The 22208-nt window shown below is 42.3% G+C and overlaps 2 protein-coding genes across 5 annotated transcripts in view; one reads left to right on the top strand and one right to left on the bottom strand.

Annotated features, from left to right (window-relative positions):
• SLC6A20 (solute carrier family 6 member 20) overlaps positions 1-11477 on the top strand; it is a 33584-nt gene extending 22107 nt beyond the window's left edge. For all 4 annotated transcript variants that reach the window (XM_006020660.3, XM_025200267.1, XM_025200268.1 and 1 more), the window contains 5 exons: positions 2617-2779; positions 4996-5200; positions 7336-7495; positions 9156-9321; positions 10432-11477. In XM_006020660.3, coding sequence (XP_006020722.1) covers positions 2617-2779; positions 4996-5200; positions 7336-7495; positions 9156-9321; positions 10432-10581 — 844 coding nt within the window. In that variant the 3' untranslated portion in view covers positions 10582-11477. The remainder of the gene's footprint in view (positions 1-2616; positions 2780-4995; positions 5201-7335; positions 7496-9155; positions 9322-10431) is intronic.
• Positions 11478-12033: 556 nt separating this feature from the next.
• Positions 12034-19105, bottom strand: SNRPD1 (small nuclear ribonucleoprotein D1 polypeptide). The gene is made up of 3 exons (XM_025200270.1): positions 19025-19105; positions 16065-16256; positions 12034-12219 (listed from the first exon to the last, which is right to left on the bottom strand). The coding sequence occupies exons 1-3, from the start codon at positions 19092-19094 to the stop codon at positions 12143-12145; spliced, it is 339 nt and encodes a 112-aa protein (XP_025056055.1). The 5' UTR covers positions 19095-19105; the 3' UTR covers positions 12034-12142.
• Between the last annotated feature and the right edge of the window lie 3103 nt (positions 19106-22208).

Below are 22208 nucleotides of genomic sequence, written 5' to 3' on the forward strand. Positions count from 1 at the left end.
ATTTGGCATCACAACACTGCTTTTGTTTAATGATAGGTGTAGTACCACGAACAGAATGGCTAAGCAGCACTCTAGAAAACTAAGGCAGAGCTTTATCATTGCCACTCCTGTTAAAATCTGTTCACAACTGGACAAAAGTCTGATAGTTCAGAAAGGCACATTCCCCTCTTCCATCACAACCCCCTGAATCAAAATAGAGAGTAGGTGTTTTTAATAAAAGGCCTATTTTTGAGAAATAAAAATAATTTCTAGATGTACATTTTCATGTAATAGAATCACATGTCTCATGGCTCTGGTTACAGAAGACACATGAGAGGAAACCCTTTGTTTAGACACAAGGACACAGAACTTCCATCCCCACTTGAAATTTCATATTGCCTGGTATGGGTGCCAGGGATTCCCCAGCTGGACATTACACAGAATCAAAAGTGTCCAGTGCTATTGTGGTACAAGGACATAGGAAAGAATAAGGCAACAATCTTCCAAAATAGAAGGCTTGAGATGCAAAGCAGGAAGTTTAGAAAATGCAAACAGAGAGTGTCCAGTTTTGCAGGCCTCTATTTTGTAGGTGCAGTTTACAACCTTAAATGTTATGTTACAACTCTGCCAACATGTTGCCACCTTTCAGTTGTGAGCACAAATCTGAGTATTTGTGCCAGTAATTATCCAATGCCAGGCTCAGATCTGGCACTTAGTTCAGCAGCTATGAACTATCTTCACAGCTCATTTAATACACAAACCACAAATGCAAGGTTTTTCAGCTTCATAGTCCTAGACACAGGCTTACCAGATATACATGGTGTACCACCTGGTTGAAAAAAATTACCATCTTGCCCTCTGTCCTCTGGGGATTTAGAGTCCTTTGTCTTCAAAAATGCCTGCTTTCTCCAACTACAGTAATTGGGTCTGGATTCTTTCCTACCATCAAATATCTTGCCACTGCATGCCACCTTCAGTCTGATGATAGGAAGTACAGCTATATCTAGCCCTGGGGCAGGCAATTATTTCAGGTGGAGGGCTGCTTACTGAGTTTTGGCAAGCCATTGAGGGCTGTGTGACAGGCAGCCAGGGGCAGATAAATATTTTCTTAATATGGGGGGGGGGGGGGGGGGGGGGCTGTTTAGGAGGGCCTGGCAGGCTGCATTCCTGGCGGGCTGCATTCCCACAGGGGAAAAACTAGCCCTTGCTGAAAAGACTACAGAAGCAGAAATTCTGTTCTTTTTTTCCTTGCTGTGGTATACAGTGAAATAAAATTCACCTACTTCTTGGGGTAAGCAGATGAATTTTGTTCTGGTGTTACAAACCTCCTGGAGGAGATGCAGCTGATGGATGCAACTTGGGGGGCATGAGAAATGCTGTAAACTTGATCTCAGAACTGAATTCCAGAGCCCAAGATTTGAACCTTGTATGCTGATTTGATGCAAGTGTCATTTCCATGGTTATAATACAGTGACTTTGTTGCCATATCCTGTAGTCTAACCAACAGAGAATGGTGTGCATTTAAACCAAGAAGACTGATTTTCTCCAATTTTTTGAGAATGCGTTTCCCCAGCTTTATGATGCTCCTCAAGTGCAGAGTACTATCTGCTGGGATATAGGCTGATTTACCTCCTATTGACCACTATTTAATATTTGGGGGTGCTCCACGCCCGACAAAAGATGCTTTGGATATTGCAGGACCAGATCCTAAACAAGAATTGTTGAGTGCATTCAAGTTTCCAGTGACCGGGCACTATTATATTTTAGTTTGGGTCTGTGCTTTATTATTCTGTCTCATGGATCACAGCAGAAGACATACCAACTTCCCATGCATCTCCTTTATCAGAAAGGCACATTAATAGTTGCTATAGGAGATTAATCTTAAAAGATATGAATAAAAAAGGGACAGAGAGAGAGATTCTCTGAAGCAATAGATACCACAGTGCCATGAAGAAAACCCTGCTGAGGATCCAGTCCAGCCCAAGACACAGCAATTACTGTTGAACATGGAAAGAACAGAGCTAAGCATAAAATAGGAATAATGAATTTGTTGCATATGGGCACGTCTACACGTTAATTAATGTGCCATAATTACAGAGTATTAAGTTTAGTACCTGTAATTACAGGTACTAACTTAATAAATCATAATTGGCACTAATTCTACTGTGTATTAGTGCATTAGCATGGGTTTTGCCTGCCTTGCTAATGCGTAGTAGAATTAGTCTCATGTAGACACACCATACGTGTACAGAACTGTTTAAGGCTAGAGGGGTCCATTACCATCATCTAGTCTGAACTGCTGCATGCAGTAAGCCATTTAATTCCTCCCAGCAATTCTGGTATCAGCCCAAAAACTTCTGGTTGATTCAAACTGCATACAATTCAAAGACATCCAAGAATTAGTTTTCTCTCCTTCCAATTCACAAATGTACTTTTAAAGTACATTTGGCCTGTTTAGAGTAAACACAATAATACCTCTGTAAGCGCCTTCCTTTCTGTCTTTGTGTGCTATAATCGAGTACTCTTCCTAATTTAAATGAAACTGTAGCCACTATGCTTGCAATTCCACTACTGAATTCTTCTGGGACATCTCTTTTAGCACACATATAAAGAAACTGTATTATCTTGGCTTTACAGGGCGATGCTACTGTTAACGAATGCTTTCGATCTGGAAGAAGGATTTTTAACTGCAGACAATCTCAACCATATGAAAGAGCAGCTCATGGCTACCCACCCAAATGAATATGTAGAATTACTACCGCAGATTAAAAACTGCAGTTTGGAAGCTGAACTAGACACGGTAACTTGTTGCTTTATGTAACAACATGGATTTTCTTTGTTCTGTTTCCTTTTCCCTAGTCAGAACTATGGTAAAGTCTAAAGAGGGAGAAAGAATGAGAAATTACTCTTATGTAATGACTTCAGTGTGATGATACATGGTGCGTTTAGATAATGTGAAACGGCATTAGAACAAGCAACAGACTGCAGGCTTTAGAGGAAAATGTTTCTATATTTTGGGATGCATACACATATAGCTGTTAGCAGAAAAGGTTAGGGTTGACTGTCATAACATCGTAACTTGATACAGTATAAGACAGCAACCAATATTCTGGGGTAAGAAGGGAACAGATAGGGAATTTTGGCTCAGATCCTACAAGAACTCCAAGGAAAGGGCAGTTTACACACTATGCCTTACCAAAGGCTGTGACGCACCCAGGAAACGCACACTCTGTGACTAGTTTGGGAAAACAAATTAATGAAAAGTACAGACTTTCCCACACTCCTGGCTGGAACAGTTTAGGCAAAAAAATATCCTTTTCTCATTTCCAGCCTTGCCTATGACACCTCACCTACACACATGAAGCCTGTGTCCTGTGTAGGTTGTACTAACATATTTTAAGGTCTACCAACATCTCTCTGATGGATTGAAAAAATGGCACACCAATCTGCTATGGTAGGCTCCCTGTAAATTTTAAATGTGGGCATACTCTTTTAATTTAATAGATGGTCTAAACAATGAATGAATTGTGGGAACCAGCCATAAAGGTGAAGACATCTAAAACCAATATATGATCATCTCCAAGTTGGTCCCAAGACACTGAACTTTTCTAAAAGAGTGGGCAGGATGGAGGAAATACTATAACAGGGCTTCTTCCCTTACCATCCTTACCACCAATTAGCTCCCAGGGAGCTAATTAATTCATACCTCTGGCAGATAGTAATGTTGCTAGATGGATTGTCACACCATGTGACCTGCTTCACATCCACAAGGCAAGTTATGTGAAAAACAGTGTCCTAAGAACTTGCTTTGCCAGAGAGCAGTCTACCCGGGGATGCTGGAGGACCTAGCCATACTATCACCCTATACTGTGAAACATCAGCTTTCCACTGGCCAAGGGAGCAAACTGTTAGCTAAACAAGAGGATCTTGTGGAGCAAAAACACTCCAGTCTGCCCCTGGCTTTTCACTAAACTAACTAGCACTGTTAGTGTTATGATAAGTAGTGAACAGTATTAGGCATGGCAATGAATTTTGAGACACTGCTAGGGCATTTGGTTGATGCCTAACTAGGACAGTTATTGGTTAGTTTGGTTATTACTTTTATTAGTATCAAAATATTATTTTTAATATTACTATTAGTTGACTATTAGTTATTGGTTATTCAGAGCATTGCCATGTTGCCTGCTTGACATATAGTTCTGAACCCATGTCTGACTACACTGTATGTAATGTCTTGACTGTTCTGCCTAAATTCATCTGTAAAATTGGGAATAACTACCTCATGGCTGTGGTCGAGAGTGTTAATGTCTGTCCAAAAATTTCAACATGAAACTTGCCAAGTATTGTTGTTAGTGTCAATGTTCGTTAGCACCAGTTGTTTTGTTAGCATCAATCTTGCAATGATTAATCACGCAAATAGTTCTTACATAGGTTCGAAGGCCCCTTGAAGCTACTAGGCTACCTCTTCTACACTTGAAGTAATGCAGGACTTCAGTGGAATTACTGAGTTTCTAAATCCAAGTTGAGCTCTGATTTACATGTGTTACTTTAGATTACTTGCATGAGTAAGGATCACAGAATTTGGTTCCATTATTTTTCTTGGTGGTATGGTGGACTATGCTAATTCTGCACAATTAAGAGGCCAACAAAGATCAAAGTTAGCTCAATATGAGAAACATCAGTCATTATTAAAGACTAGATTCTGATGGTCCTTAGCAAGCCTGAGTAGGACTTAACTGAGTGCTTCTCTTGGGACTTCATGAAGAGAAATGTATTGCTCACAAGTAAGAGTAGCAAAATCTGGCCTTAACTCAGCCAGGTTTTCATTTATTGTTTGTTTAAAAGTGTTAGTATCAGAGCTAGGCAATAAGGCTATTACTTTCCTATCTGGTTCATATTCTTTTGTCTACTCATATATTTTAACTTCTATTAATCAGTGAACATAAACAGGACTTATTGGCTGAATAATTGATCATTCTTTTGCCAAGAAAGTTGTGTCTTTCTTACCATTGGCAGGCTGTCCAGGGAACCGGACTGGCATTTATAGTTTATTCGGAAGCAATCAAGAACATGGAGGTGTCTCAGCTGTATTCAGTGCTGTATTTTTTTATGCTTCTGATGCTGGGCATTGGCAGCATGCTGGGAAACACTGCAGCTATCCTCACTCCTTTGACTGATAGCAAGTTCCTTTCCACCCACTTACCCAAAGAAGTCATTTCAGGTAAGATGCCTCCACATTCCAAAATATGCCTGTAGAGGGTCAGATAAGTTTCTTTGGGTGAATCTGATATCTTTTATTAGACCAACTTAAATAATTGGAAAAAAATTTCTTAGCAAACTTTTGGGTTTAAAAACAGTCAGGCGGAGGAAGCATTTGCAGTTGGTGTGTGCTCTTCCTGGATGGAATGAAAAGCATTTCTACCCACACAAGGTAGAAGCTTAGGCTGGGTAAGAGTTGAATGCATAATCACAGAGATGCAGAAGCCCACCACACAAAGTTCTGAGTGAACACGACTTCCATGGACACTGAGAGGAATGGAAGGTACTCAGCCCCTTGCAGGCTCAGGCACTGAAAGAATCCATCCCCACATCTCTGTCCATTACATGAGGTAGAGCTTCCAAAGTGCATGTTTCACATGCTGGTGCAGTGCAAAGCTTACTTTCTTGCTCACTTTCCAGAATGGTGCTTGAAGTGCCTCAAAAATTGTTAGAAGTCATAAAATATGTTCTCTTAAGTCTTGTACTGCTTTTGAAAACAGCAGTGCTCTTAAACAGTACTTGTCAACAGTAGATCTTTAAGCCCTGCAGAGATCATCGTGTTTCATGCAGAGATTCATGACATATGGAGGCAGACTGATCAATACGATTAGTAGAATGAACTTCAAACTGATTTGCCTAAGCCAGAGCTTCACAACCTGGCTAGATTCAAGGTACCCCTCAGACAATGCCAACTCTTAGCTTTCACTTTTTTTTTTTTTTTTGGCTACAGAAAAATACAGTAAGAATTTGCCTGTTGCTAAGAACCCCAGAAAGACCACAACACGTCAGAATATTTTTGATACTATGGATTGTTTTGTAAATCATGTATAGGCTTTTGCATGCCTAAGTGCTAATATCATGCAGCACCCTAAAGAAGGGCGTCTCACGACATCCTAGTGAGAGCTATTAGCTCAAGCATGCAGAAGTCTCTATTTATTTGAATTTCTCTGGTCTTATTATTGGCTTAGAAATTTTCTAGTATTGAAGTTATGCTGCTGCTTGGAAAAAAAATCGAGAGAGGCTTCCATCAAAAAAGTGAGCTAAGCTTTTTGAACCTCAGCACATATTTTGATCATTTTTTTCCCCATAAATAATCCATTAATATTTGGAATTCCTAAGCTATTTCAAAGGCAGAGCAGAACCTACCATAGCAATTCAAAGACTTTTTGTTCTCATCATTTCAGAGAACAAAGACCAGGGGGGCAGGTACATGCTTGATTAAATAATGTACCGATGCTTTTATAAGCATTTACAAAAATGACCCACAGTCAGTACGCTTTGCTCACAACCCAGCATTGACCACTGTGAGCAGAAGGATGAGAGTATCTTTTGAAAGGAAATAATTTAATATAAAGCTTAATATTGTCCCTATCCAGTAGCAGACATACCACAACTTCATAGTTGTAACAGGAAATATAGATAGCCATTAAATAATGATTTAAAAACCCCCTATACTCCCATACCTTCCTCACAGGGATCCTACAAAGTCTGTATCCAGTGATGTTTGTCAAGTGCCCTGAGCTTTTAGCTATGGAAGTCCAAAGTCACATCACATTTGTTGAAACATTAAGATACAGTGTTTGAAATTAAAATTGGAAACAAGCAATGAGAAACTTAGCTAATCCAAACTACCTCCAACCTCTCCAGTTATCGCTATAGTAAGAGTGCCCTGAATATTGACCATTACTCACGACATCCACTTTTAGTGCATTTTATATACATGCATCCATTTGAAAAATTGCTTCATGTGCATGTGTACACACACACACACGTGCGCGCATGTGGGCGTGCGAAGCAAAGCAATACTTCTTCAAACATGGACATACCTAGTTGGTGAGATGGTTTTCAATGTTTCACAATAAAAGTTACATACAGCTACAATTTAGTGCAAACCTCTCCAGAGTGAACGTCCCTAATCTACTTTATTTTCAGTCAAAGGTATCTGGCATTGATACAACTGGATCCCTTAACAGAATCATCACTTACCATTAAAACCAGGCTGGCTCCCAGAATCTGTTATTCAGTATAAATCTTCTGATACCAGCCCTAACATTAGTCTTTCAGTTGTGATTAAAATAGTCTGTTTTGTTCCTATAGGTATTGTGTGTTTTATCAACTGTATTGTTGGCTTGACATTCACCATGGAAGCTGGGAACTACTGGTTTGACATATTCAATGACTATGCAGCTACCCTCTCTCTGCTGCTTATTGTGCTGGTGGAAATTATTGCTGTTTGCTATGTTTATGGGCTAAGAAGGTAAGAGCTAAGGCTCCTGTTTCTTCTAACAGTTACTGTGCAGGCAGGGACAGTGGGGACATACTTCTATACCAGGGTACCTGCCGGGGGGGGGGGGGGGGGGAGTGGGGGAGGAATTCTTTCAGATTTCAAGGCTAAGCTGCCTTTTCAGCCTGTTAAGGCAAGGAAGGATGACATTGGTATAACTGGCTGCTATGGCACCTCCTCAGCAAGTCTCCCCTTGTCCCCATAAGCCATAGGGGTGAGGCAGCATTTGTAGCTAGGAAAGGAGACAAGACTAGAGGGAAAGACACCATTTTGTTAAGTCTCCTTCACAGAAGTGTAACTGAGCTCCAGTAGCTCCCATGCGGCCTTGACAACTCTCAGATGTACTGGATTTTGAGACCTGAAATTGATGAGTCCATGAGCAAGACCCTGACAGACACTCATGGAAACCCTTTTAAGGGAGGCCTCCTAAAAGTTCCTGTTCCCTATTCAGGGTTTTCCTCCATATAAGGGACAATCTTAAGCTGCTGTCTTCAGTAGTAAGATTTTTAGAAGCCTGTTTAAGTGAACAGCACATGCTGTTTAAATGAACAGCCCAGCTAACTCACTCCCTATTTGCTCTGCCTTCTGTGTCTAAATCCCTCTACTACACCAAATGGTTCAACACAGGTGCAATCGATTAGTAACAACTTTCTTTCAGAGGTGAGGCAATTGGGCTCCCTAACCCTGAAAACCATTTCCCATACAGTCCTGTTCAATTCAATACAGAACGATCAAAACAATGCCCGAGTGAGCACATGCACAAGCAAGAAGGATCATAATTAAAAAAAGTTCCTAACTGCAAAGAAAAGTGCTGTGCTGTATTGCATAGACCAAACATATTCGTTCTAATAAGCACATGTGTCAACAAGGCATGTTTCAAGCACAAATACATGCATCTGCGGTCAATATGCTGTTCCTTACATTCTCAATGAAGCACATTTTTAAAGCAAATTAACCCATGGAAAATAAGTAGAAATGCAATATTTACTCCATGCAGTTCATATGTTTCATCACTTTACAAAGTGTGGTATGTCTTAGTATGTCCACAGCTTCTCAAAAGCAACCCTGGACTATTGTACCATACTGGAAGCATATTTTTTCATATGCTTAAAAATAGTTTTCTGCCTCTATCAGGTACAAAAGCATGTCTCTTAGAGCTGTAATTGAACACTGACTTTTTGACCTATTCACGAAACTTTCCACACTTGTTTAAAGAAGAGTTGTCAGCAGAGTTTTCACCTGTGATGCTATTGTATTGTTCCTTGATGTGAATAGCTTCTGCCAAGCGCAAACTAAGTACCTCTTGATCTTACTATATGATCCTGGTGAGCCAATTTCTTTGCAGTTAGGCATGGTTCCAGCTCATTTCTTGCCTGGCCGTATATATTTTTCTTTACTCAGACCATCTTGCAGGGTTTTATTCTTTGCAACTGTTTATAAAACAGTATTTTTATCTACTTAGGCTGGACTTGTAAACAGGGTTTGACTGTTTAAATTCCCATTCTTTCAAAATATACCCTTTCCTAACAGGGGCCCTTAACTCTCCTCAGTTATTGCCATCTTCTGATCCTGTGCAGAAAATAAATATATATGGAAAAAATCTAACAGGAGTGCTCAAAATCTCTTTCAACAGATTTGAAAAAGACCTTCATCTGATGATTGGACACAAACTAAGTTGGTACTGGAAAATCATGTGGGCTTTTGCCAGCCCATTGCTAATTATAAGCCTGTTTATATTTTACATCACTGACTACATCCTCACAGGAACGCTGCAGTACCAAGCCTGGGATGCCACACAGGTATTTATTTCTCTTTTTTACTCACCTGTGTCCCTTCCTGATCCAACACGGGGTCTTCTCTGTTCTTCTGAGGGCTGGAGATCAAACTGCCTTGCTGAAAATCTGCACAGCAGATTTCAATCCAGAATGAATGCAGGTTTTTAATTAGAACGTAAGGCAGAGCAAGGCAGATGAATTTGTTGCCCCTATAAATGAATCAGCACTCTAACACACATAAGAATCAAGGTGGTGTTTTGAACAGAAACAATCTAGAAAATCAAGACTATAACAGTGCGCTATGACAGCTTGGAAGTGAATTCCTACTGTGACTAGGAAACCAAATCTTTACAACCATTTTTAGAACTTCTGGTAAAGCTCCCAAGTAGGGAATTATGCACACTGTACTACAGCTCATAATCAGATTCACTCTCCCTAGCAGCTAAAATACTTTACAAAAATGCTTAATTACACATTCAGTTTGGGGAAGAGAACTATGATGTTTAAATATGAATTGCATAACCTGTCAGGAAAGGTTACATTGTTTGAATTACTTTTATAGTGTGTTTTAAAGTCACTGGTCATTGAAAGGGGCTGGTTTTTGTTGTTGCACTGGAATGAACCTCAGTACTTTTCTACAACAAGAAAAAAACGAAAGCATCTTGGAGGGAGGAAGCAGAAGTGTCAGCTGTGACATATCAAAGGAGTAATCTTGCTGAAATAATTTCAAAGTGAAAAGAATCTTCCTCTTGTTCAAGTCAAAGGCTTTCATAATCATTAAGGTTTCCCAATAATTAAAAATTATGCCACAAGAGCCATACCAAGTATTTGCTCATAACCACACAGAATTTTGTTTCTTGTTGCCATCTTCTAACTGGTAACAATGGGCAAAGTAAATAAAGAAAACAGCTTGCAGACAAACTTCAGTACCTCACAGAATGCCAACAGTGTATCACAAGCTTTCTACAACTTAATTTTCCTTAGCAAAACCACGCGTGAGTTTAAAGCAACTGCCATTCATCAAAATTAAAGATCCAACACTTCAGGTAGTAACGTAAGACTCATTTTTTACAGGCTAGAAAGAGGAAGGGCTACATAATTGCTTCATGCTAAAATTGTGTCTCTTCCTTGCAGGGTCATCTGGTTACAAAAGATTATCCCAGCTACGCTCTGGCAGTTATTGGACTGCTGGTGGCTTCATCCACAATGTGCATACCACTAGGTGCACTTGCAATTTTTATCAAAAGGAGACTGAAGAGGGAACACAGATCAACTGTTGCATGAACATTTAAAACTGGTTTGGTAAAAGGTTTACTACCAGATACAAAAACTGTGCACTTCCTGGAGACCCCAGTAACCATTATTCTTAGCAATTATTTATAGATCAGCTGAACCTTGTCTGTTTTATTTACCAAAACGCGCTGCTAGCAGCACCCACAGTGGTTTAAAAAAAAGTTTGTCTCTAGAAGCAGCAACTTTAAGAGCGTCTCTGACATGTACACAAAGGGCAGCTCATGACGTGCTCATTAGTGTACGTTTGCCAACATACTTGTTAACTGCAACTAATGTTAGGCAATTGTCTCACTCTGTAGTGCTACATTCACCTTATGAAAACAAGTTCTTAAGAAACTGGAAAACATCTGAATAGTTTGAAAGCCACTCTCTCCCATGCATACTATTTTGAGGTAATATGTAGCTTGACCATTCACATTTTATCAGCTAGATTTCTATTGAGGAAAAGGTTGCTAGCAAGTTTTTCCCAGATAAATAATGCCATCTTTCAAGAGTCAATATAAAAGCAAAACAGCTTAGTAAAGGGTTGGCAAACTTTTGCTGATGCAGACCACCCATTGCAACCTGGCCCTTTGCTGCAGGCCTCAAGTCTCACCCCCCCACCCCTAAGAGTGGCCCGCTGCCTGCATTTAATCTTGCTGCCAATCCTCAGCCCTTCTGCAGCAAAAGTAATCACACATACAGCAGAGCAACAAGCTCTGCAGCAAGAGGGGATGGGCAGCATCTGTGCCAGATTCCCTAAACCAGATCAAACCATTGCCAGCTGCATCTGACCAGCAGGCCACAAGTTGCCAAGTCCTGGCTTAGGTTTAAGGATTAGCTGTGTCAATTCTCACATTTCCAAAAATAAATACCTAATTTTAGTAACTGTGTACTGCATGCATTTCTTGTCTTCTAGAGGGTCACTTGTAGCTGCATGCCTTCAAGCTGTAAAAATGTACTTGTGGTAGCTTCCCAGGACACCCAACACAAAAGCTTCAATCACATTCATATGCAAGGATAACATTTAATTTTAATCACAAGATGCCACAATCCTTGGGTTCTACAGACCCGATTCATTTCTCTCTCTGAAGGAAGATGAAAGAAGTAAAATTTAAGTTCAATTAGCAGAAATATAATTCTATCTACACTTTTCAGAGTCAGCTTTGACGTTCATTGTTGAACAAATACTTAGGAGTATTAACTCTTACCATATTTTAGTGAAGCTCCATAACTATGATGAAGTTTCATAAAGAAAACTAGGGGCTCATTTTGATTGAGCATCATTACAACATATCAACAAGCAACTTACCCAGCAAAGGGTGAAATTACAGCATATGCTAGCAAAAAAAGTCCATTTCTTGACCTAACATCAAAATGGCATGCTTGGGCATCAGGAACTAAACCATCAGACTCCTAGCAATACAAAACCCCAGAGGAGCCTAGCTGACAAAAAAAGAAACATCTTTTTCCACAGTTGTGTTTATTAAAAATTGACATTGTAAACAAAAGCTGTACAAAAAAACTTTCTTTAGAACAGGCCCTGTTACCACATTCCAAACGATTCTGGAATTTATCGCCTGGGACCACCTCTTCCTCTGCCACGGCCTCGGCCTCTACCCCGACCTCTGCCACGGCCTCTTCCTGCAACTGACCAAACCAAACAAAGAACAAGTTAAAGTCTATTTAGGTATAAAACTTATCCTGAAATAAACGGTCAAATGCAAACAGCATTGTGCTCTATCATACAAAAATTGCAGCTCGATATAATGCTACCAAACCTCAAACTTAACTTTTGTCCAAAGTGTAAATTCACTCTCAACTCCAGTTTTACTTCAGATAATTATGGAATTACATCCCTTCAACAACCGTTTCTAAATGCCATGAATGCTTTATACAACATGTCTGTCTTTCTCCCTTTGAATAAAATGTAATTACATAGAAACTGGAATTTACATGTGCAAGATATGGGATCATTAAAGACTTCTGATGCTGCTCATTACAATTAAACATATTACCTAGGGCAAAAATATCTCTTATTACAAACTAGTAAGTAAGTAGGCAAAGCTACATAATGCAATTTAAACGCCGAGCCAAGTTCTTAGAAATGGTCATCTCCCATTTAGGCACCTGTATAAAGTGGCCACGTTTTCTGAAGCTCTCAGCACCCAAAAGGTAAGAAAAATCCTAATACACGATCATAACATTTATTTACTATGAAGAAGTGTCATCTTCTCCCAAGATCACTCCAAGAGTAAGCAAGCTACTGATGAAGCTATGCTGGAGTCCATGCAGTTTTTCAAAAGGAACTGTCCCACAAAATCTTGCCTCTTCATGTAATAGGATTTAGAACCTTTTTGCACATATGCAACACAATACTTCTGTTATATTGTGCCACGGCATTCTAGCTACAGATAGGGTCCAGTTTTGCTGAAAGGGGACTAGGTATTTAATCCTCTGACCTGAGCCTTTTACAGGGATGTTCTAATTATGGCACATAACATGCTTAATTATGGATTGAGAGACTAAATACTATGAAGATTTGAAAAAATGGTTTAGCTTTGTAAAAACATCAGCAAGGAACATTATTAATGGAGGATTAGCAAACTGAGATAAACTGTTCTAGTTACATTTTAGGATCATTCATGCTGGGATTTCTAATTAACTTAGTTGGCTATTGACCATAACATTCCTTGTTTTTATGGAACTCATATGGAGAACTGAAAAAACCTGCATACACCACACCCTAAAATATTTTGGCATGCAATAGTGCTTTTCCATTCTCTCTTCAACCAAAAGTCTTTGACAAAGCAAACAGGGAAATGAAGGACTGCACAGCAGGCAACTGAACCTGGCACAAACATGCAGCATGACTTAGATATATGTGACCCATGTCTTCTACTTTTTGGTGAATTAACTCAATGCCCATGCAGAGGCAGCTGATATGAATTCATGAAAATATTGTTAAAGTAGTGACCAGATGTGCCCAAAAGATTTGAATGTTTTGCTCTAACAAGTAGTGAGGAACTCTATACATTAAGGTCCCAACAACTTGAAATGGATTACAAGGGTAAACACCTTGAATATACTGAAAGCTCAAAACATGCTTCTCTGAAATTTCTCTACCTGTTTGTATAAAAAAAGAGGAAAACAGACTGATTCTAAGAACATCTACTTTCGTGCTTTGAGACCCCTCTAAACTGTATTTGCTTCACCAATTCCTCTGTGTAATTAGTTTCCCATTGTGTGGGACAAGAAAAGCATTGAGAATTGGCAAACAGAGCTGGAAACAATAGAATTACTGTGAAATTACTTCTACTCAACTTCTACAACGATTTACATTTTCATGAAATGGTACGATTTGTACCTGGACTTGATTTATCAATCACACCCTCCTTACACTAATCTCAATCATTTTCAGAACAGATAGTTCATCTTCATACACAGGAAGAAAATGTAACCAACTTCTTGCATTGCAGATTTCACACACAGGTTTAAGAAGTCTCTCAGACTATTTCTAATTCCCACTAGGATCACTAGATTGCTTAGAGCAGTGGTGCTCAAACCTTTTCCCCAGTGGGCTGGATGGGCAGCACCTAGTCTGACTGCAGGCTGGATGGCGGGTCTGATCCAGTGCCTGGGGTCAGCGTGGCTGCCACCATCTGGCTACCAGTAGAGGGGGGAAGGGTGCAGCCCAGGCTGAGGCCAGACCCACAGAGGGGGAAAAAGGGCTTCATCTAGCCCCAGGTGCTGGACTGGGAAGGGGGTGTGGACTGGCTTTGACTGGGTTTGGGAATTTGGCGCGGGGGTGGCCACACTAATGGTCACTGATCCCCTGCCACCAAATTTCCTGACCTGTGGGGAGCCCCGCGGGCCAGATGCAATGGCTCTTCAGGTGGCATTTGGCCCACAGGCTGGAGTTTGAGCACCCCTAACTTAGAGCAGATAAGGGAGTGGCAAGATGTTGCAAGAAGCCTGACCTATGTTTCCTAGACAGATTGGAACAACCCTACAACCACCTTACTCATATTAATGGCAGACCCCATATCCAAACAACTGAGTTATGAACTTTACCCAGTGGACTTTACCCAACATGTCACATTCACTGAACCAGTCTAAGGTGTTATTTACTAGGAAGGAGAGAGATTACTACAGCTGTAGAGAAATGGAAATAGAAACAGTACAGGATATTACAACTTAAAGTCTCAAACTAATTATTAGGCTATGCGTATCTCTGCCTGTTCCCAAGTTTTGCTGGTCGTAACAAGCTTTTATGAATGTGGGGTTTAATTAGCTTTAATTTATTTATAAATATTTATTTGAAATTAATTTACTTAATTGGCTTTTAATTGAGTGTTTAATTAATTTTAACTATTTACAACTTTAGTGCTGTCTTACAATTCTTTGCTTAAGAATACTAAAATGAAAAAAAGCAAAAACCACATTCTGCAAAAACAAGAGGTTGGTAGATAGGAGTTGAAGCTTGAAGCCCTCTTGTCTAAATACAACTTAGCTTCTTACAAAAGTCAGAATCTTAGGGACAGGGAAGCAGGGGTGCCAAACATATGCCCTGCTATCTAGTACTGCCCCATGGCTGATCAAACCCACATGGGGCATGGTGCATGCCCCTGGCGTGAGGCTGCTCCACAAGCCAAATCTGGCCCATGGACCCTCTCCTACTCTCCCAGCATACCAGATGCACCAGCCAGTCTGGGACCTGTGCTACATGCAATGCAGATCCTGGAGCAGCCTGAAGAGATGCCACAGTCCAGCCAGAATGGAAGTTAGCTGCACAGAGTGGCCATTACAGCTGGACTACGCTGCCTACTCTGGGTCACGCACCACATACTGTCTCTGTTCCACTGGACTGACTAAAGCTGGCACCGCATGCCTACAGTGCAGCTCCCAGAGAGACTGGAACAGTCGCCAAATCAGCTTTGCTGAGGAGAATGGGGACCTATGGGGCCAGTAGAGTTTGACACCCCTACTGTACAGCATCCAACGATTTGCTTTTATCCTCTATGAAAGGACTCTTCTGCTATCTTATTAACATCACTTAAAAGGCTACTTTGCACTAGAAAAACTTTTCAAAAGTAAATAACCAGCTAATTTTAAATCCTCTCTTGGAATTTTCTAGTTTAATATTTCTTCAAACTTCTGTAATAGGAGACCACATAAACAAAATTTCAAAGGGAAAAGGTCTTATGAAATTTAAGAGAAAAGTTTTATTAGCAGAATATGAATCATCTACAAATACCTACACTTTTGAGTACTATTATGTAGCTGAAATGTGTGTTTTCAAAGAATCCTGCAGAAAAAGCCAACATCAGGCTCCCATATGCAGAAGTGAAAATATTCTAGCCACGTTTTCTAAAATTATTACCAATTCAGCTCAAGAACTCAAATATTCTGGAAAAAAAAAAAATCACTTCTCGGCCTCTTGAAGGCTCAGATCAAGTGTAATGAAAAGAAATGGGTATGTAGCCACAACCAACCTGCTTCTCTTTTTTTGGATTTGACCTTTGGCTCAACATCCACCAGCAAGGTGTCCAGAGGTAAACTGTCTGGCAGAATGAAGTATCGAATATTATTTCCTCGAATACTCAATGTCTCCAACTGTACAGGCTCTCTGTTCTTCAGTGTCATTTTCACAGCTTTAAGATGTGTATTCATACTGACATCCACTCCTGAAACAAACCAACAAAAACAAAACCTTTTAGGAAAGAAGAATCCTAGTCCAAAGCTGTGGCTCGGATGATCTAGTTGGAAATGGTCCTGCTTCGAGCAGGGGGCTGGAGTAGATGTGACCTCATGAGGCCGCTTCCAACCCTCATTTTCTGTGATTCTATATGCACCGAGAAGTCAGTTACTTTTAGCATGCTGGGCAATTCTAATTGTATTAAAGCAGCATAGATATGTTATCAATTAAGTAAAAAAAATGAGGAAGATGCTTACTCATCATCTATGCTGGACAAACCCATTCCCCATCATCATTTGCTGTCCTCACATTGTTCACTTGGCTTCTGCCCCAGTACCTCTTCCCCCCCTACAGTCTGCGTCTGCCTTGCCCATTTAAACTGCAGGTTTTTTGAAGTAGAACACTCTGTATTTGTATGGTACCTAGGCCAAAGAGCTCACACATCTTTGGTTGTCCCTTGATAAATGTAGTTAATAAGATTTGCCAAACGCCACACTGGGACTCACTAGCAGAATGATCAAATTTAAGGATATCAGAATGTGCAAGTACTGTGACTCACTACTGCGAAGGCAACAGGTATGGAAACCTATTTATCCAAACAGCTACCTTAACTACATAATCATCCCCTCTCTTCCTGGAGTCCCCTACCTCACTCAACACATCTCACTAGCAGCATAAATTTAATTTGTTCCTTAAGCACTGCTCATCCTATCACTGGATCCAGGCAGTAGCTCTGCAGGGAGAATAGCCCAATCATGTAAGTGCTATGATAAAGGAGACAAAATTAATGGACAACCTTCTTAATTCTGGGATTTCCTATATATACAATTGTATACCATTTCCTATATTATATATTTTTACATAAAAGCAAATCTAATATTTGTTCTTGAAACAACACCTCTCCCCCATCATTAAAAATGCAAGAATCCTGAACCTCCAGTACAGGTCTTTCACATTTAATGCAAAAGACTGATTACCCAGCTCGCAGCAACAGAAAGTCACTTTCTTCTGTGGCCCAGCCATTAAAGGACAGCCCAACAGACTGAAACACCAGCTACATCTCCAGGAACTTCAACCACAAAGAGATGGTGTGTTCCATACAGTGGTCATTTAAGAAAACCGTGTTACATTCCACATTTGTACACCCCCTCAGCAGGGCATAAAATCTTTCTCAGTAATATAAGATTGTGAAAAAAACAGGATTATGGCCAGGAGGAATATAAACGAACAAAAATTTTAGCCCCTCTAAAAGTGGAAGGGGAGCTAGTCCTGGGGAGTATGCTACTACTGTTAAGATGCAACTATTACAGCTGTGAATGCTTGTGGCAATACAAAAGTTAACCTTTAAGCCTGGAAGCACTGCTAAAGTTGGAAATACTTTTATAGTGATACAAGTGTAGCAAAACAGCTCAGACTTTAGAGCACCCTGCAAATCTGTACTGGTTTAACTAAGGTTTTGCTACTTAAAAAAGTCTTGTCATTTAGCTATGCTTACAAAGTAAGAGAGGCAAAAACCCATGCTGCAGATGCCCATACCTGCATCAAAATTTGTATGTGGCTACAGTTTATTCATTTGGAAAAGTAAAATAAAATATAAATGAAAAAATGTATCATGGAGGCATAACTACATGCACACAAACACTTCTACTGACATAATTATGAAGTGGAAGGGTTGGGGGACGACTTTCTCCCCTTAGCATCCTCATTATGTTGGTAAGACTTTAAGTGGAGAAGTTTAAATCAATTTTGTAAACGTGCCTTTAGTTAATCCAGTGCAAGTTTGTGTATAAACATGACCCAAAAGGGATATTGCCACAGCCACTTGTGTGTTGAGACCTGGTTCTTATGATCAACCCACTAGCTCTCAGCATCTCCCAAAACAACTCATTAGAAAGTTAAACGATATTAGAAAATAATATTCTTCCTTCTTGATTTATTACCATGACTATCTATGATCTGTAAACCAGAGTCTTCAAAGCATTTTCATGGCAGTCTATGAGAACTGCTGGCAGGTCAGTGCTAGCTTAGCTCTGCTTCCATGGCCCTAGTGGCTTCTACAGGCAGCCAGGCTCTTGCAAGAGCCCCTTCCCTTATAAAAAAGAGCCCAGCTACCTGTAAAACCAGACAGAGACACGGACTGCAAGCATCAATTTCTAGCAAGAGGGGTAAGTTATGTTAACGAACATGCTGGAAAGCAAATGATGTAGACGGGCAGCATAAATCAGAGCTGACAGCACTAACGGCCACCAGGCACACACAATAGCAGACGGTCAGAGGGAGAGACAGAACATAACAGAACTGATTGGTAAGGATTCTCATAAAGAAGATACTTATTATTCTAAATAGCATCCAAAAAACTGCAAATCTCTGCTCCTTTGGCATTTAGCAACAGCTTATTGTAAAGGAGACCAGAGGGGGTCCAGATGACCACGACTATGGGCAGCCCTAACAATCTATATTCGGGCGAGATCTAGATTATTAGAGGTCCAAAACATCCATTCATTGTCTTCTGGACCAACTGCTAACCTTTACATGAGACATCTTTATTACCTGAACACCCAGCACCGATACACAAATAAAGAATATGAACTGACATTCTTTATCCTAGTGCTTGGATGCAATCGCAGGAACTTGGCCACCAGACATTTCACAAGAGGTGTCCCCTGAAATTTCATTATTTAGGGAAGGCGGTGGAGTTGCTTGGGAAGACAGAGGCGGTTTTCCAGCCGTGCCTTATCAACAACTGGAGCCTCCTACCTGTGATGGTGCCATGCACCTGCGTGCCATTCTTCAGTTCGATGGTGACTGTCTCGTGGCTCAGCTTCATCAGAAACCTGCGGAACGAACCACAGGTAAACACACACATCTTTTGTGCCCAACACACAGTTAAAAACACATCCTAATGATGGAACACGGCGAGGCCGTGATGAGCACACATTAACGATGCCGGGGGGCTTCAAAGCAGCACCCAATAATGTAGGAATCAATCAGGGACCTGCAGCCCCTTGCCAGGGACCTTTGGGCAGGTGAAACAAAGGCAGGGATGGGCACCCCAGGGGCGGGCATCCCAACTCCCCCCACCTGAGTTCGGTAACTCTGCTGGGGCAGGGGACATGCATGTGTGCGTGTGCCCCACGCCCTGCAGATACGGCCTCGCGTCGGCCGCTCCCAACGTTCGGGCCATAGGATCGAACGTTGGGAGCAGCCGGTGCGCGGGGCCGTGTGTACATGCGCAGTGTGCGCGCGCGTGTATGGGGGGGGAAGGGGGCTCCGAAGCCCCTCGCGGGGGTCCCGGCGCAGTGTGACCCGGGCAGGTGAGGGGGAGTAAAGGAGCAGAGAAGGAGCGCGAGGCTCCGTGAGGGGCAGCGGGGGTTGGGGGTGTGAGGCAGGAACCGGGAAAGGCCCAGGCCCGGCGCGCGCCACCCCCCGCCGCCGGGGCCCGCTCCTAAATCCGGCTCCATCCGGGCCCTCCTCACCTCACTTCACGGCGCCAGCCGAGACCGCAGGACGGCCTCCCCGCGCGCGGGGGAAGCAAACGGCCGGAGAAAAAAGAGAAAAAAATTGAGCCCGGTGCGGAGGCCTCAGACCAGGCCGCGCCGGAGGCTCGCGCCAAGGAAGCGGCAAAAGCTACTAACAAATGAATGGGCGGAAGCGGCACCGGAAGTGCGTGCGAACGCGCGGCCGCCACCTGCTGGCTAGGGGGAGGCCTAGCAGCGCCGGCAAGCGCCGCGCGTGAGCAGTGGACTCCTGGGCGGGGCGGGAGTGGGGGCCAGAGGACACCGGATTGGTTCGGCCCCCGAGTGGCGGGCTTCAGTCACGTGCCCCAGCTTGAATCCGGGCAGGAGGTGGGCCGGCCGCATTGACTGCTTGCTCTTCCGTGCTCAGCCCGGGGTGGGGAGGAGGACAGCGGGTCCCAGCGGAGTAGGGAGAAGTGGCATGAACGGGATTTGTGGGAGAAACCCGGAGGTTTCCAATAGGAAGCCGCAGTGCCAAACCCTGCTGCGCTGCTACAGCCAAATACTTTTGTCTTATTACAAAAAAAAACAATAAAAAAAAAATGGAAAAAACTTAAGAGCAGGGAGGACATCCCTCCTTGGTTTAAACGTTCCCCCCCGGTCTTGTTTTCATTTAATTGGTGGAAATACATGTCATTCACTTGTCCTTGCCATTCTATTGGCTGTGCCTAGAGCTAGGTCAGTGCACAGCTAGGAAAAGCAGGGCTCCCAGGGAGAGGGGCCAAGGCCTTTTTTGTGGTGGCTCCACCCTTTGTCACTGATTGGCCAAAGGGTCCTATGGGTCCAGCCCTTGCTGCCAATTGGTCATGGAGACATACTTCTTGCTGCTGATTGGCGGAGGGGGCCATCTCTCAGCAAGGGGCTGCCCTGGATTCTGGGAATCTCAGGGGTTCCCTACCTGGGGGGACCCCCCAAGTCCTGGGTCCAGTGCTGGGAAGCCAGGCAGCTAGAACACCTGCTTGCTAGTGCACAATATCCCCCTTGTGCAGACCTCTCCTTGGCATTCTTAACCAATCCAGAAAAAAAAAATTGGGGTTTTCTTTTGGGGAAGGGACAAGAACCTGACAGTGTCAGGTTTGACCTAGAAACCACTACACATAGCCCAAGCAAAAGTCTCTGTTATGTAACTAATGCCCAACTGCAATGATAAGGAGAAGACAGTCTTAGATAAAGGAGGCTTGAAAACAAAAACAATCAGAGGACTAGGGCAAAGAACTGATTTAAATATTAAGAATCACACCCCTGGGTGGGGAGAAAGTATGCTAATGAAACATACATGTATGGAAATGAGATACATGGCTAAAACACAGGTATAGAGACATGCTCAGTAAAGAACTCCTTGCGTCACTCCCTTATAACCAATTAGCAAACAAGAATGCTTATGAAGGTCCAATACTCTTGTATAAAAGATGCTCATAATTAAGAATCTGTGTGCTTGTTACGTGAAATTATTCCGTTTGCACCTTGTATTGCTAGCAATAAATCTTTATACTTTCACCCCTGGTATCTTTATTGGCTTTTGCATACCGGGCACGATCCCAGACTTGAGCTGGGGCTCAACAGTTTTTGGCGACCCAGATGGGACTGCCTTAGATAACTTTGCCCGGACTAGCTGACGACCAGACACAGCTCTTCCTTATCAAATGTCAGGCGCGCCCCGGGATCTCTTTTCCCGGTGAGACTTTTGTTTCAGGGGGAGCTGGATTGCTGAGGCGGCAGTAGCCTAACGGTGCAAAGCCATAGAGTGAAAGTATCAGTAACAGGCACCTGGGTGAGAGGGTAGAAAGGGCATAAGGCCTACCGTCAGCACGCCTGCCTGGGATTATCTCTGTAAGTATTCTGTCTGGCCCGAGTCCAAGACCAGTGATTTTTCCCCTGTGAGGACGAGGACTAAGAACAGATCCCTGGATCCCAGGTAAGTCGGACGGTCAGGACCGGGAAGGCAGCCCTGAGATGGGTACTATTAACAGTAAGGTTAGGAAATGTACCCCCCTCTCTTGTGCATTGGGACATTGGGCAGAGTTTGGTGGAGATCCTATGACTAAGAAGAAAGCTAAATTCTTCTGTGAAACTGCGTGGCCACGCTATCAGCTAGATGATCAAGAACATTGGCCTCCGGAGGGAAGTGTTAATTATAATACTATCTTACAATTGATTTTGTTCTGCCGGCAGAATGGTAAATGGGAGGAATTGATGTATGCGCAAGCGTTTATGTCTCTTTGTAGAAATAGAAAGGTTTTGGAGGAATGTGGACTGGGGGAGGGAGTTGGGGTCTGTGAGATGACTTTGGTAGCTAATAAATCCTGTCCTGGACTGTCCGGAGCCGGAGGCTCTTCCCCCTCTGCTGCCTTTACCGTATTCTCTTCCTCTTCCTCCTCCTCCTCCTGATACAGCTGATTCCTTGCTGGCATCTGCTCTTCCTGCTT

This window comes from Alligator sinensis, unplaced genomic scaffold, assembly GCF_000455745.1.
Source record: "Alligator sinensis unplaced genomic scaffold, ASM45574v1 scaffold54_1, whole genome shotgun sequence".
Lineage (NCBI taxonomy): Eukaryota > Metazoa > Chordata > Crocodylia > Alligatoridae > Alligator > Alligator sinensis.

Excerpts from the sequence above, each read along its gene's own strand:
- SNRPD1 (XM_025200270.1), bottom strand. The coding sequence starts at position 19,094 with ATGAAGCTGAGCCACGAGACAGTCACCATCGAACTGAAGAATGGCACG. Across the intron at positions 16,257-19,024 it reads GGTGCATGGCACCATCACAG|GAGTGGATGTCAGTATGAAT; the intron begins GTAGGAGGCTCC and ends GGTTTGTTTCAG. Across the intron at positions 12,220-16,064 it reads ATCCAAAAAAAGAGAAGCAG|TTGCAGGAAGAGGCCGTGGC; the intron begins GTTGGTTGTGGC and ends TGGTTTGGTCAG.